At 37.7% G+C, this 16,364-nt stretch overlaps 1 protein-coding gene across 2 annotated transcripts in view; it reads right to left on the bottom strand.

Moving 5' to 3' along the window:
* The window catches only part of LOC134359862 (early estrogen-induced gene 1 protein-like), a 106,119-nt gene that overhangs the window by 41,779 nt on the left and 47,976 nt on the right, over nucleotides 1–16,364 (bottom strand). For both annotated transcript variants that reach the window (XM_063073624.1, XM_063073625.1), the window contains exons 2-3: nucleotides 2,729–2,849; nucleotides 1,256–1,285 (exon numbers count right to left, since the gene is read on the bottom strand). In XM_063073624.1, coding sequence (XP_062929694.1) covers nucleotides 1,256–1,285; nucleotides 2,729–2,849 — 151 coding nt within the window. The remainder of the gene's footprint in view (nucleotides 1–1,255; nucleotides 1,286–2,728; nucleotides 2,850–16,364) is intronic.

Genomic DNA, 16,364 nt, shown 5'->3' with positions numbered 1-16,364 from the left:
GCTTTGATGTACATTTAACAAAGTTAATGTCTTAAAATATTATGCATTACAGAAACCACCTTCTCGCTTAGATAACTAGCCCTGCTAGTTAGCATAATTAACATGAAAGCACGCTACACCCTTATATTATTTTTCAAAAACATTTATTATTTGCCTTACCTCCTAGATAATGCTAGTTTTAAGATGGCTATTCACTATTTATAGCAACAATACCCTTAACATTTTTGTGACAAACTTGGTGCATGTCCAATAGCCAGCTGAGATTATGCTTAAAATAAAATGTACGTACAACTGCATCAACTGTTATCTTGCAGACTCACCATAGCAACTGTAACAGGGAACAATGTTAAAAATGTTATTTCCCTGTTGATGAATATATTGAAGGACAACTCAATTTTTTCCTTTCAGGGACAAAAGGAAGTGATTTAGCATTACTGGGGAACATTATTATACTCAAGGCATTCCCAGAAAGCAGTGAAAAAGAGCAAAATACTAGGAGCATTTGGAAATCTTGGCACACAGAGGTGACAATATGTAGGCCTATTTTTCCTGATCGACTGCATAAATATGGAGAGGAAACAAATGGTGTTGCATTATTATTGAAGTTGACCATATTTTCTCAAAAACACCTAGGAGTCAGAGTTGATGTCATAAAATTTCTGGGAATGCAAACAAGCATGACATTTTGCACATAGTTGAATCCCACAAAATAAAGAAGGAACTAAGTGAGCATATTTAACATTAAAAAAAAACTGGGGAATTTCAGCATAATTCTGGGAAAACCCGAATAACCAGCTACTCTATGTCTACATTAACATCCGCTTACATTAGAGGAACATGCAGATGATGGCCTTTTTTTTAAACATCTTATTCAAAGGAATGTGGCTTCACAAGCACAGTATTCACTCATGACTGCATTAATTGCAATTGGGTGCTCAAGGTCAGGACTGAACTCAAACATCTGACCTTAGCGAGAATTATACTAACTGAAACAGAGGCCTCTGGCTTTAAAGTAGAATTGCAATTGATTTGGGAAACAAAATATTAGGCTTAAATAAAAGTAACAAGAAGTGGGAACAGGCTTGATAGAATGATGCCTGAGGCAAAGTGCTTTCTAATAAATGATACTTTATTTCACACTAAACTAAATTTTGCATAATGATAACATTCTGACCAAATTAACACCCGGACTTCACATCATACCATTCAGTTTATGACCAACATGCCATCATTTGCTGGAGGTGTATAATATTACCTTAGAGTACGCCTTTCCACCTTTCAGTTCCTGCAACAAAATGGAAAAGATTAATACTTTTTTTTTTAAAAACACACTATTCTTAGCTTTATTCAAGGATAAAATGGATATATGAAAGTTTACTAATGTAGTGTTTTAAAAATCTTGAAAAATATCTTGGTTATTTTAACATAAAATAAGAAAATGTTGGTATTCCAAGATTTCCAACAAGGCTTTGATTGGAAGAGGACAAATCATGAAGAATGAAATGTAATTTTTAAGATCTACAAGTCATTAGAAGCAAAATTAAGAATTAAGTTAAAAAGAAAGAACCAAATTTTGGAATGGTAATGAAAATCTCAAATCCATGCAAAACACCTGTATCTGAAGTGTGTAGTCTAAAATGTTCAATAGGATACCCCACTCAACGTACATATTAAGAATGCTTCAATGTTGAATCTTTCTTTGAGTGGAGCATTAAAACATATATCACTACAGACAATACACTATTTCAGCATGATTTGTTAATAAAAGTGTTTTATACTTAGCAATGAGTATTAAACTGTGTGCTTACAAAATTAAATGCAACAGACTGGAATCCAAACTTGCAGCTTTAAAAAGTTTAGATCCATCCAATACTTACAATACTCAACTTTTGCTGTTCCTTCACTGTGATGAGCAAATATTTTTCAACATTCATCTAGTACATAATTGCCCAGACACCGACAAGTGAGAGAAGGTAACTACAAGTTGAACATCTCATGCTGTTCTAAGCTTCTCATAAAATAGTCCAAGCAACAGTTAATTAACCAGACTGAAGAATCTTCACTGGTTCTGATTACAAGTTTTTAAAAATGGATACAAAGTGCGTTTAATTTGTTCAATGCAGGGGAGGTGAAATAACAAAAGGAAGACATAGGATCAGGTGAGAGAGAACACACAAAAATACTAACATTAATGTATTTTAAAAAATAGAAAGCTTGAGGTTTTTTTTTGAGGAATTGAAACTTCACACAAAATAAAATTTAAGGGTCAGCAGTAATTATTATTTAAGCATTTAATCCAAATTTTTGTAGTCCCAATTTTTCTGGGCACTTTCACAGCAAGATTAGTGCTGAGTATTCCAAACAAGGAACTGAGAGATGGTAGTAGCAAGAGGTATCAGAAGTTGCTATGAGATTTACTCTATAATAAAGGGTATGTGTTCTGTAACAAAGACTGGACAACTATGAAAAACAGTTCCTCATGCAAACATCCCACCAATAAGATGAGAAAGGGCTAAATAACTAAATGGGAAAAGAAAATGGTTCAGCAATCAAAAAAAGCTTTAACTATAGAGTTGCATTTTGATCAACTGATATTCACCATCATTGAACATGTTCAACATTGAGAAATTTTGCCTTTTCACAAAAAAGTTAAACAGAAAAGAAAATCTATTTTATTTCACAGTAGAAACATTTATTTACAAAAGTCATGAATTTTCAAGATACTCACCTTACGTACAGATACTCTGCAAATGCAAGGATCTAGTACACCAGTTGCAGGATTTGCACTCATCTTGCAGATGAAAGAAAATTTTTTCTTCCAACGAACACAATTCTCCTGAACTTCCTCTCTGTGAAGAGATAACAAATTTGCTAGTTTCTGCTTTTATCTCATTCTGATCAATGATTTTAAATCAAGCACAACTTCAAATGAGATTTTTCTATGGGTGGAGTCTCTGTTTCAGTTTCTTCTGACAGTTTGCCACAACCACCACTGTACATCTCTTCCAACAGTGGGTGTAGTGTACATCCCCAAGTTTTGTTTGTTACCTCAAATCTGTAAGTTATGCTCTTTCTTTTGCAGGAAGTCAGAGTAGGAGAACTTCCAAATGGAATAAGCAGTTTTATCAAGGAAGTGTAAGAGAGTTGTAAAATTTCAAGTTCTTCCCATCCCCCCCCCCCACCACCATACAATTTTTTATTGTACACATGATTTTTTTTGTGTTCTATCGCTGAGCAGCAGTGAATCATCTGATTGGCCTATCAGAGTTCTCTTTGGCATTTCTGATCTGGCTATTGTTCACAATTGCACTTAATAAAAAAAATTACAATCCAAGGCAGCCATGGTCATAATTGTAAAGGTGCAATGCTAGAGAGATTGCAATTTTAGAGATCCTTCAACTAAACTATAATTAAGATTTATTTGGATGAAGCAGAGTCTCAAAAGCCATCAACATATCACTGAGAGGACACGAAAACATTCAGAATATGACCCAAATTTCTGTTATACCTGGTCAAAAAGGATTCTGCTCTGTTCAAGAAGCATTGCAGAAGTAGTCAAAGGATGTAAAGAGACAGTGGGTTTGAGAGATATACTTTGTTTTTGGTGATAACTTGCAAAATTAAAATCCTATTTTAGAGCATCAGTTTTCCATGACCAGAAAAAAAATTAAATCAGCTTTAAAGTATTGTGCTGCAGTGACTTTAATACAACTTTCTTACCATGTACATTTGACAGGAAATATATTCACTTAACTTTACTATGGCATTTGTTTAGTTTGAGACTATATACATCAGGTTTAGTAAGACTGACATGCTTGCGTCACACATGGAAACAGGCTGAAGGGCAATCCTGAACTTCAATAGAATAAATTATGTGATGAATTGCAAGCACTGAAAAGATAGGCTGGCACTAATTTCTTAAAGTTAACTCATAATAAAAATATATATACAAAAGAAAAAACCTGCAAAGTCTTTAATTCTCCATTTTGTTGGTCGATACACTCAGCGTGGCTGGTTTATGCATGGTATTTGTACATAGCACCATTGCCACTCATGTGGCTCCCTGGAGTGATACACCCTGCCATTGTTTGATGGGCTTTGCCGCTGACACAACTGCCCTGTTGCTTTAATCTCTACAAAATAATTCAACTCAGACATAAAAAAGTCAACGCAAATTAACTTGGAGCTAACTCTGTGTCCCTGCACCAACTTCAATGCAGAAATAAAATGAGCAACTGCAAAGAATGAAAGCAAATTAGCTGTCAACTTTTAACAACTAAATCTCTTGACAAAGCTTAGATATTAAAGATTAAACATCTTAGGCTTGCTATTTGTGCAAGAGCTGCTGACGTTTAATTCACATGCACTTAAATGCCTCAGCCAACCTGTAAGGACAAGAAATAGCAGTAAACCTTTCAACCCCTCAGGCCTGTTCTGCCTTCAACAAGTTCATGACTAATATTCTTTTGTAATATTACTTTCCATCTTGCCATTATATCCCTTAATGATACACCAGAACATTATAAACTAATGCTTATAACCTCCCTGTTCTTGTATTCTAAGCTTTGGCTAATGAAGACAGGTAGAACATAAATAGCACAGGGACAGGCCCACATCTCATGTCTGTGCCAAACTAAACTAAATCTCTTCTGCCTGCACATGATCCATTATCACTCCATTCTTTGCATGGTTGTGTGTTAATCATAAAGCCTCTTAAGTGCCACCTTCATACCTGGTTCTACCACTACACCTGACAGCCTGTTCCAGGCATCTACCACTGACCTTACACGTCTTTGAACTCCCACCCCACCACCTAAAATACATATGCTTAAGTGTTTAACATTTCTACCCTGGGAGAATAATTATCACTATCTCACTGTTGATGCCTCTCAATCTTCTTAAAATTTCTATCAAGTACCCTTTCTACACCATTGCTACGGGGGGAGGCAGGGAGAAACCATAAGAATTGCACATGATACTCCAAATGCAGCTCAACAAATGTTTTGCATAGTTGCACATGACTTTCTTATTCTTAAATTCAATGACAACCAATTAAGGCGAGCACGTCACGTGCTTTCTTTACCACACTACTTACTTACCTGACCACTTTCAGGGAGCTAAGACTTGGACGCCAAGGTCCACCTATCTATCAATGTTATTAAAAATTCCTACTATTAACTGTATATTTTCCTCTTACATTTGATGGCAAAAGTGCAACACCTCACACTTTCCTGGATGAAACTCCATCTGGGATTTCTCAGCCCTATCTGCAAGCACCCCTTATATTTTCAACATCTTAATGCCTAATCTGTGCAACATCTTCAGAATTTTGGATTTGTACACAGGGGCTTCTTTGTTCCACAATACTCTCTAGAGCAGGGGATTCCTAACAAGCAGTCATTGGACCCCTCTGTTAATGGTAGGGGGTCCATGGCATAAAATTGGGAACCCCTGCTCCAAAACATGAAAGTTTGCTACATTTTCCCCCAAAGTAAATCAACTTACATTATAGTTAATTCCATCTGCCACTGCTTTGACCACTGATTAATATCATCCTGTAACCTACAAGAACTCTTACCCTTTTTTGTTTCATGTACAGACTTGTGACTCATTGTGCCTTCATTTACATTCAAACTTTTAAAGCATACAAAACAACCAGTACTGATCCCTTGAGTACACTATTGTCTATAGGCTTCCATTACAAAATCTATTCTCTACCATCACCCTTTGCCTCCTTTTACTAAATCAACTTCATATTCAATCTGCAAACTTGCCCTGGATTAGGTGGGTTCCAAACTTTTGGACAAGTCTCTTGTGGAACTTTGCCAAAGACCTTACTAAGTCCATGTTGACTACATCAACTGCAATGCTCCTAGCAATATAATTTGTTACCTCTTTCTAAAAAAAAAGTCAAATAGGACCTCCCAACAAAATATGCTGGCCATTTTTGATTAATTTTTGCTTTTTCAAATGCAGATTAATAACGTTCTTCAGATTTTTTTTTTGTTAAATTCTCTAATACTGACATTAGACTCAGCATTAAATCCTTCCTTAAATAAAGCAAGCAATATTTTGGAAATATCAAAATGATACCTGGAATGGGTGGGTTATTTTTGAGGAAGGGACAAACTGCTAGGTTTGGAAGAGTGACTGGAGATTACTTTGAATTGTAGTGGGTCGTGGCTGGGTGAGCTGAAATTTCTTGGAGAGTTTCAAGCCCCCTGCATCATCTGTGGTAATAAATTTGACATTATTGGAGGCTGGAACTACGTAGAGGTCTAAAAAGAGAAGAGAAGCTGAGGCTTGCTTCTGAAGCACTCGTTGGAAAAACAGCACCAAGACAACACTGGAGAACAGCGCCTTCAAGTGCAGTCGATGCAGCGAGACTGTCACTCCTGTGTGGGCCTCTACAGCCACAACAGACGCTGTTCTAACACAGACTGAAGCAAGACTTTCCAGGCGCAGATCCATGGTCTCGCAAGACTAACGGATGCCACCAACCAACCAACCAACATTGCTTTCTTCCACATCTATTCCGTGAGTGAATTTTATGTGCATCTCTTATGTTCAGGTATGACTTGTGAATTCTGAAAGGGCAAATTTCTGCTACCCTGACTAATAGCAGTAATGAGGAAATTGTTTGTGTCTTTGGAACTCTCTGCTTCAAAGTGTAGTGAAAGCAGAAACCTTGCAGCTTTTAATGGCAGAGGTAGATACATACTTGATAGCAAGGAGATGAAAGCTTACTGCTGGCAGCCAGGAATCAGATCGTCTACAATCTTATTAAATGGCAAAGCTGTTCAAGGGGGTTGATTGGACTGATCCTTGCCTAATGTACGTTTGCATTCATCACCTCTGAATGAATGAATTTCTCATTATTTCAGTGCTAAATTGCCTGTTCCTTATTCTGACACTGTCCCCCACAGTTCTAGAATCAATCAGCCAGGGATACATCCTTCACACATCTGTGTATTATACTATTGAGAAAGGAGGAACTACTTTCTCCTCTAGTCAGCTGAATTGGCAGTATGAATATTGAAAAATTCTGTCAGTGCCCTGGGATGGAAAAAATAAATCATATTCTCAGCCTGTCAAAAGCCAGGAACTGACATTTTCCCTTATGTAATGAATGCACGTGACGTGTTAAGGATACATCTGTGAGGGATGTGTATGAACAAGGACAATGAAGAGCTAGAAAAAGGTTACAATAAAAGATTTTTCTGCTCCAGCTCAAATGCCAAAAGACTTGCCAAAAATCTAGAGAGGATTTGCAGGAGTTATTAAATATTTTAAGGTGCCAAAAAATTACTATAACTAACTTTGGAAAGAGAAGCACATGAAATAATGTAAAAAAAGATGCAAGAAATCTTGCAGTAATAACCATTTTCTAGCAACTTCCTCCATCATATATTCCTTTACCCACATTTATAATGGAAATAGTACATATAACCTAGTCACATTGTAATTACACATCCCACCAGTGTCTCTGTAATAACACCCTTGCACGTTCAACCTGCCAGGCTGACATAGATCATTTTATTATACAAAAGGACTCAAGTGTTTAAAATTAAGCTATAAAAATACAAACAAGTACTTAAGAAAATGGAAACTGAATCAGGTTGCTGCATCTTTGTCAATTTATCAAAGGGCCTCATATCCCCTTCAGCATCTGAAAGCACATGGCTTAGATTCCCCATATATAGTATGGTTGAGCATTCACCCAACTGATCTTCCCTCCAACAGGAAAATAGAAAAAAAAATCCTATTATCATTCTCACCTTACTAATAATCATGCTTTCAAATCTGTGACCTTGCTTCTCAGTCATACAGTGAAAAAACAGGTACTTCAGCCCATATCAATGCCAATCGTCAAGTACCCATTGATAGTAGGCCCAATTTCTGCCATCAGCAGCTTTTTGAAATTTTATAAATGGAAGTAGTTGTAGGCCATGAGCTCTGGGATTCTAATCTTCAGACTCAAACAGTTAGCTCTTGGTTGCAGGGAAGTCCATTTTAAAAATGATACTTAATAAACTTAACATTTTTCAGTAATACTTCATAATTTATTGTAAAAAAAAAGTTACTTATTAAACATTTATATCAACTTCATAGATAATTAATACCAATATTCAATCATAAACTAATGTTTCTACATTGAGGATCCAAACTACCAACACAACCCTGATCCAACCTAATATTTATAAAAGAGCAACAAGATGGGGCAAGAAAATCCTTGTCTTTCATTTAAGACATTTCAATGGACAATAGGTGCAGGAGCAGGCCATTCAGCCCTTCGAGCCAGCACCACCATTCACTGTGATCATGGCTGATCATCCACAATCAGTACCCTTTTCCTGCCTTCTCCCCATATCCCTTCACTCCACTATCTTCAAGAGCTCTAACTCTTTTTTGAAAGAATCCAGGGAATTGGCCTCCACTGCCTTCTGACGCAGAGCATTCCACAGAACCACAACCCTCAGTGTGAAAAAGTTTTTTCTCAACTCGTTCTAAATTGTCTACCCCTTATTCTTAAACTGTGGCCTCTGGTTCTGGACTCCCCCAACATCGGGAACATGTTTCCTGCCTCTAGCATGTCCAATCCCTTAATAATCTTATATGTTTCAATCAGATCCCCTCTCATCCTTCTAAATTCCAGTGTATACAAGCCCAGTCGCTCCAATCTTTCAACATATGACAGTCCCGCCATCCCAGGAATTAACCTCGTGAACCCACGCTGCACTCCCTCAATAGCTAGAATGTCCTTCCTCAAATTTGGAGACCAAAACTGTACACAATATTCCAGGTGTGGTCTCACCAGGGCCCTGTACAACTGTATTTCATAGAAATACTTCCTGTACAATGGAACAGCTATGATATCTGGAATTACTATGAGCTTCATTCTTCATAGAACTATGTACTTCATTGAATTTGAAAAGAGTATTCTTTCAAAGAATTGACAGGGAAATTCTGATATAAAAATTATTTCACATTCTAACTTATTTAAGCGACAAATTATTTTAAAGGGGCTGAATTTGAACTCCAAAACCAAATTTCTTTGATCAAGGTTACGAGTTCTTGAGCAATAGAATATCCTTGCAGAGGAAAAAGGTGGAATGGAAAGCAGCCAAAAGGTAATTGCTAGACAGATATTTTAATGACTTTGTATATTATCAAGGTCAGATTCTCAAATCTATAGAAGATAAATAGGTTGTGCTATTTTTAAAGAGGCTAGATCACCTTGGAAGTTAAGAATGCCATGGAATTGTGTTAACAGAATCAAAATTCAAAGTAAATTTATTATCAAAATACATTTATGTCACCATATACTACCCTGAGATTCACTTTCTTGTAGGCATACTCAATAAATCTATAATAGAATAATAACCATAAAAGAATCAATGAAAGACCGCACCAACTGGGCATTCAACCAGCATGCAAAAGACAAACTGTGCAAATACAAATAGAAAGAAATAGTAATAAATATTGATAACATGAGATGGAGAGTCCTTGAAAGTGAGTCCATAGGGGATAACTTCACTTGCCCATCACTGAACTGTTCCCATAACCTGTGGTTCAAAAGCCTGATGTTTGAGGGGTACTGAACCTGGTGGTAGCAGCAAGAGAACAGCATGATTTGGGTAGTGGGGGTCCTTGATAATGGAGGCTGCCTTCCTTGACAATACTATGGTACAGTGGATATGTTCAATGGTGGGGGAAGGCTTTACTCATGATGGACTAGGCTGCATCCACTATTTTTTTTTTTTAAAAAAAAGGATTTTCTGTTCAAGGGCATTGCGCTGGTAGGCAAATTGGAGCAGATCCAAGTCACTTCTTGGGCAAGAGTTGATATGCTTCATCACCAACCTCTCAAAGCACTTCATCACTGTTGATGCAAGTGCTGTTGGACAATAGTTATTAAGGCAGGTTACCAAGTTCTTCTTAGGCACCAGTATAATTGAAGCCTGCTTGAAGCAGGTGGATACTTCGGTCTACTGAAGCAAGATGTTAAAGATATCGGTAAACACTGCAACCAATTCATCAGCACAGGTCTTAGTATTTGGCCATTTACTCTGTCTGGGCCAGATAATTTTCCAGGGCAAAGCCTTTTGAAGGATGCTCACATGTCAGCCTCAGAGACTGAAATCACAGGATCACTGGGGGCGGTGGGAGTTCGTGATAGCCCCTCCATGTTCAGACAGTCAAAGCGAGCATTGAAGGCAATAAGCTTGTCTGGAAACGAAGTCCTGTTGTTGCCAATGACATTTGAGTAAATCAGCTAGGGTAGATAATTTATATAAACTAGAAATATCGTCATCTAAAAGTTGCTGGTGAACGCAGGTCAGGCAGCATCTCTAGGAAGAGGTACAGTCGACATTTCGGGTCGAGACCCTTCATCAGGACTAACTGAAAGAAAAGCTAGTAAGCTTTTCAGTTAGTCCTGACGAAGGGTCTCAGCCTGAAAAGTCGACTGTACCTCTTCCTCGAGATGCTGCCTGACCTGCTGCGTTCACCAGCAAATTTGATGTGTGTTGCTCGAAATTCCAGCATCTGCAGATTTCCTCGTGTTTGCATTTTTAAATAGCGTCATCTGTCTTGTTATTCTGTCTCTTCTGAGAGAGGCCAAGAATAGTTTGGTTGCAAAACATTGGATAATTTCATAGCTTGTAAAATAGCTTGCAGACTAAGTGCAAAACAGTGACAAATTTCTGCCGAATATAGGGCTTTCTGCAGTGCCAAATGAAGGTCAGAGTTTTGATTAGTTTGAAAAAGACCAGCTTTCTGCATTTTTCTTGGTGTTATTATGTAGCAAAAAAAAAATCAACCAATCAGTACTGGGTTCGGAAATCACAATTCAAAGGCTGCAAGCATTAAGCTGTCCAAGTCACCATTAACAATTGTTATAAAATGGGACAAGTATATCAGTTGAGATTAGATCTGTTCTCAGTGGTGATGACAGTTCTAATTCTTCCTTATTAACCCTTTGAGGAGGACTGTCAGGTCCCCTGTTGTCTCAAGTAATCCATTCATAGGAAATTACAAAAATCAAAGGAGAAAGTTTATTGTCAAAGCATGGCAAAATTGGTATCCAAATCACAAGCAACCCACACAATGCTGGAGGAACTCACCAGGGCAGATAGCATCTATGGAAAAGAGTACAGTCGACTTTTCGGGCTGAGACACTTCACCAGGATTCTTTTCCATAGAAGCTGCCTGGCCTGCTGAGTTCCTCCAGCATTGTGTGTGTTGCTCTGGATCTCCAGCATCTGCAGATTTTCTCTTGTTTGTGATCTAGATCACAAATCAGGTGGAATCTTTGGATTATTTTCATTACTTTACTTTATACTTTATTGTCGCCAAACAATTGGTACTAGAACGCACAATCATCACAGCGATATTTGATTCTACGCTTCACACTCCCTCGATTATAAATATTAAAGATATTAAAAGTAGTTAAAATTAGTAAACATTAAAAATTTAAATTATAAATCATAAGTAGAAAATAGAAAAATGCAAAGTAAGGTATTTCAAAAAAACGGAGAGGCAGGTCCGGATATTTGGAGAGTACGGCGCAGATCTGGGTCAGGATCCGTTCAGCAGTCTTATCACAGTTGGAAAGAAGCTGTTCCCAAATCTGGCCGTATGAGTCTTCAAGCTCCTGAACCTTCTCCCGGAGGGAAGAGGGACGAAAAGTCTGTTGGTTGGGTGGGTCATGTCCTTGATTATCCTGGCAGCACTGCTCCGACAGCGTGCAGTGTAAAGTGAGTCCAAGGACGGAAGACTGGTTTGTGTGATGTGCTGCGCCATGTTCACCATCTTCTGCAGCTTCTTTCGGTCTTGGACAGGACAACTTCCATACCAAGTTGTGATGCACCCTAGAAGAATGCTTTATACGGTGCATCTATAAAAATTATGTTTGATAAAAACTTAATGTTTGATAAAAAATATCAAACATACTTGGGGTTAAAACATACTTGGCCCAATGACACAATTAACATCTAGCAAATATACAGCAAATTTGTCCTCCATTGGTGACATCTAGCCCCATTCTGCTCACCTCCTTGCCTTTCACTGAGATGACCATTTTATTACTATTTCATGATTCCAGAACAGCTAGGTTCCAAACACTGACATAGTGGATCCAGTGCTATTAAGGCAACACTCACAACTCCCAAGCCCCAATTTCAAGGGACTAATGTTATAGATACAACAAGGATTTTGTTTTTAAATAAATTCCTCTCCCTACCCACTCCACTAACCATTCCCTGCACAAACCCATATTTTTATTAGAAAAAATCATTGAGAGGTTGTGTGTGAAGAATAGATATATGGAGAATAGGACCATTAAAGTGGTGTAGGTAGTTTTGTAATATCCATACAAAAGATTGATAAAAGTGGCAGAAATAGTTTAAAGTTTAAGAGCAAAGAATGTGCATAGGATGTTTTATTTTTCTTCCATGAGCCAAGCTTTCAGCAGAAGAAAGCAGCAAAAACTGTACACAATTAGTACACTTCCCCCTCCCAGTTTCAAATCTCTTACTAGCTCTTCTTTCAGTTAGTCCTGACGAAGGGTCTCGGCCCGAAATGTTGACTGTACCTCTTCCTAGATACGCTGCCTGGCCTGCTGCATTCACCAGCAACTTTGATGTGTGTTGCTTGAATTTCCAGCATCTGCAGAATTCCTCATATTTACACAATTAGTCAAATGGCTTGTTCTCATTCGTGTTATTCTCAAATAGTCATGCACTAAAGAACACACTTAAATGACATCAAGATCCACAGGCATGGAAGTCCACTTATGCATTTCAAGATACAAAATGCAAATCAGTTAAAACAAAACCTACGTTTGTATTTGTAAATCTATATATAAACCATCACCTGCCCTTCGAAGACCTACTTGCTTCTTTACATAATCAACCAGCAATACAATACAGAATTTAAAAAAAAATTTTAAACTTAAAATAATTTAGTCTGGGATTACAAAATATATATTATTTTACACAAGTATTAATGTTCATGTAGCACCATGGACCTGAAAAACATTGTCTCATTTTTACTGTGTACTGTACCAGCAGTTATGGTTGAAATGACAATAAAAAGTGCATTGACTTGAAAATGTCACAAAAGTCACTCAGGGAATATTTGCATCGGGGAAAAAAAATAGAAACTGAGAAAATAGAAGGTTTAAGTAAAGTGTGGTAATCCAAGTTAAACATTTAAGGAAATGCAGCACTTGGAGCTCTGTTTACTTCCAACAAAACACACATTGATTCAAGTTAATAACACATTTATCAGTTCATTCATTTGGCACTAAAATTAAAGGTCATGTCACTTTGAAGGAAAAAGAAAATCCAGAAATTGGTCATGGGTGCAATATTTGCTTGCCATATAATTGAGATATGAAGCAAACTGTTACATCAACATGGTTGCAGTTTAAACCAGAGGTTTTAAAAAAAGGTATTACACCTTTAGTGTCATTGCTGTCAGAAATACACAAGAGAGTAATTCAATGCGTGATGGGCTGCCAGCAACGGTGGTGGAGGAAGATATGATAGGGTCTTTTAAGAGACTCCTGGATAGGTACATGGAGGGCTATGGGTAACCCTAGGTAATTTCTAAAGTAAAACACATGTTCAGCACAGCATTGTGGACCAAAGGGCCTGTATTGTGCTGCAGGTTTTCTATGGTTCTAAATTTAACAATTAAACCATTGCAGTCAATTTTTGGATGAGAGTTCTAAATTTTCCACTTTCTACAAGTGTTTACCAACTTAACTAGTCCAAATTAAACCCATGATTATGTGACCTCTTTTATACGAGGCTAGACACCATGAACCAAATGACATCAGTTTTTTTTTTAAAAATTAGTTATTGTGGAATAATTGGTTTTCACCTTCCAAAATTCAATAGATTTTGGAATGGTTCCTGCAGATTACAAGAAAGCAGTGAGTGAGATGGGGAATTACTGACTTGTTAGCAGAAAATATGTTGGAATCCATCATGAAAAATGCACTAGCAAGGTGCTCGTATAACAATATTGAACTTCCAAATTTACTACAGGACTCAGTAGGATGCGTGCTAAGGAGGATATTCTCCTGCCAAGTCTAAACTAAGATCTGATGAAAGGTTCCAGGCCCAAAATGTTAATTGTTTCTCTTGCAGATGCTGCTTGACCTGTTGAGCTCCTTCACCTCACCATCCCCACTCGAACCCCCATCATTTTGTTTTATTTCAGGCACTGCACAATTTCTAATTTTGAACCAAAGCCTTTCTAATTCCAGTCCTCCAGGTACAAAGATCTTGCAAAATGATTTCCTTCATTGATGAACCCAAGTTTCATTGGGCCTTAATAGTTTTGTTTGCATCATTCAGGAAGTTTTGCATTCTATCATTCTGAAGATCAAAGTGGAAGGTCTCAAGTTGCTCTGACTGCAAAGTGTTTTGCAATTTGAATGAATCAAATCTCTGGAAATTCCATCTACACTGCATATTTCTTTGAATGCTGAAGCTTGGGTATCCATCACCCAAATCGTTTTTTAAAATATTGATACACACCCTTGATACAGAGCCTTGATTAGGAGTCTCCAACTGAAACATCGACTGTTTACTCCTTTCCATTGATGCTGTCTGACATGCTGAGTTCCTCCAGCATTTCCTGTGTTGCTTTAGATTTCCAGCATCTGCACACTTTCTCGAGTTTTAACTACTGATAGCTGCAGTCCCAATGTTCATCTTGGTGCAGCATTATTGACTGCATTCTAATCATTTGAATTCTTGCTCATGATCTGGCTCCAGCAGCCCAGCAAGTTTCCCTTCAATCCACTGAGCTGCATCTATCTCTTAAGAATTTTAAGAAATGCCCCCCCCACCCCCGAAATTATGTGTAAACTCTGCCAGAGTGCTTATCCACTACTTTAGCTACTGCTTCAACACATTCCATCATCACATTCTTCACATGTGGCCTATTATCTGCAAATCCAGACTGATCACTGATTAAGTGGAAGTTTTCAAGTGATAAGAAACTATAGCAATGGATGTCTGCTTTCATCTACACCACCTTCCTTCTCCAGACTGCACTGCCTCACACAATAGTTCCACTGGTATTAGAAGCCCTCCAGTATCTTGCCCAAATGGCTGTTCTTCATTCTTGAGCTGTCATTAGCCAAAATTTCTCATTGACAGGTGGCCAATGATAAACAGTAAATTATGGAAACAAATTAAAAGGACACTATTACTTTGGCTAAAATAGAATTGTAGCACAGGGAAGGCCTGGAACCCAAAATCTTTTCTATATGTACTAGTCAGTATTGTCAGGTGGTGGAATTCATCACTAAGCCTTTGAACTAGTTATGTTATTTGAAGAATAAACTCTTCTATTGCCTTTTTTTAAAAAAAAAGCAAATAGGATGATAGCAAAGATATGGTGATCACAAGGGAGAGTACAAGATGATTTCAACCTTGTTTTCCTGCAGATCATAAAACTAGTAGGCAAGATTCAAGTGTACTTCTCTCAACTATACTAACAAAATAACTTTGCCCTTCATAATTCTGAGCTACACCAACAGCACATTTTCCATTGTTTCTAAATTAAGAAATAAATTGATACCAGTTTTCCATTATCATACTAATAACCAGATTATCAATATGATAACACACTGTGACATAGGATTTTATTTTCATCTTGGTACGATAACTACTAATATTGTAGCTGTAGCAGACTTCTTCAATGTCACATATATTGACAAGGGAGAGGCTGTGGATGTTGTGTATTTGGATTTTCAAAAGGCCTTCGATAAGGTGCCGCATATGAGGCTGCTTAATAAGATGAGAGCCCATGGAATCATAGGAAAGATATTGAAATGGGTGGAGCATTGGCTGACAGGCAGAAAGCAAAGGGTGGGAATAAAGGAATCCTATTCTGATTGGTTGCCGGTTACTAGTGGTGTTCCGCAGGGGTCGGGGTTGGGGCCGCTTCTTTTTACGATGTATATCGACAATTTGGATTATAGATTAAATGGTTTTGTGGCTAGGTTTGCGGATGACACCAAGACAGGTGGAGGAGCAGGAAATATTGAAGAAACGGAGAGGAGAGTGGGCAAAGAAATGGCAGATGAGATACAACGTTGACAAATGTATGGTTGTACATTTCGGAAGAAGAAATAATCGGGCAGATTATTATTTAGATGGGGAGAAAATTCAAAAATCGGAAGTACAAAGGGACTTGGGGGTCCTCGTGCAGGATATCCTAAAGGTTAACCACCAAGTTGGATCGGCGGTAGGGAAAGCGAGTGCTATGTTGGCATTCATTTCAAGAGGAATAGTGTATAAGAGTAAGGAGGTGTTGATGAGGCTCTATGGGGCATTAGT

Source organism: Mobula hypostoma, chromosome 21 (assembly GCF_963921235.1).
Source record: "Mobula hypostoma chromosome 21, sMobHyp1.1, whole genome shotgun sequence".
Lineage (NCBI taxonomy): Eukaryota > Metazoa > Chordata > Chondrichthyes > Myliobatiformes > Myliobatidae > Mobula > Mobula hypostoma.
This window is presented reverse-complemented; position numbering and strand designations above follow the sequence as displayed.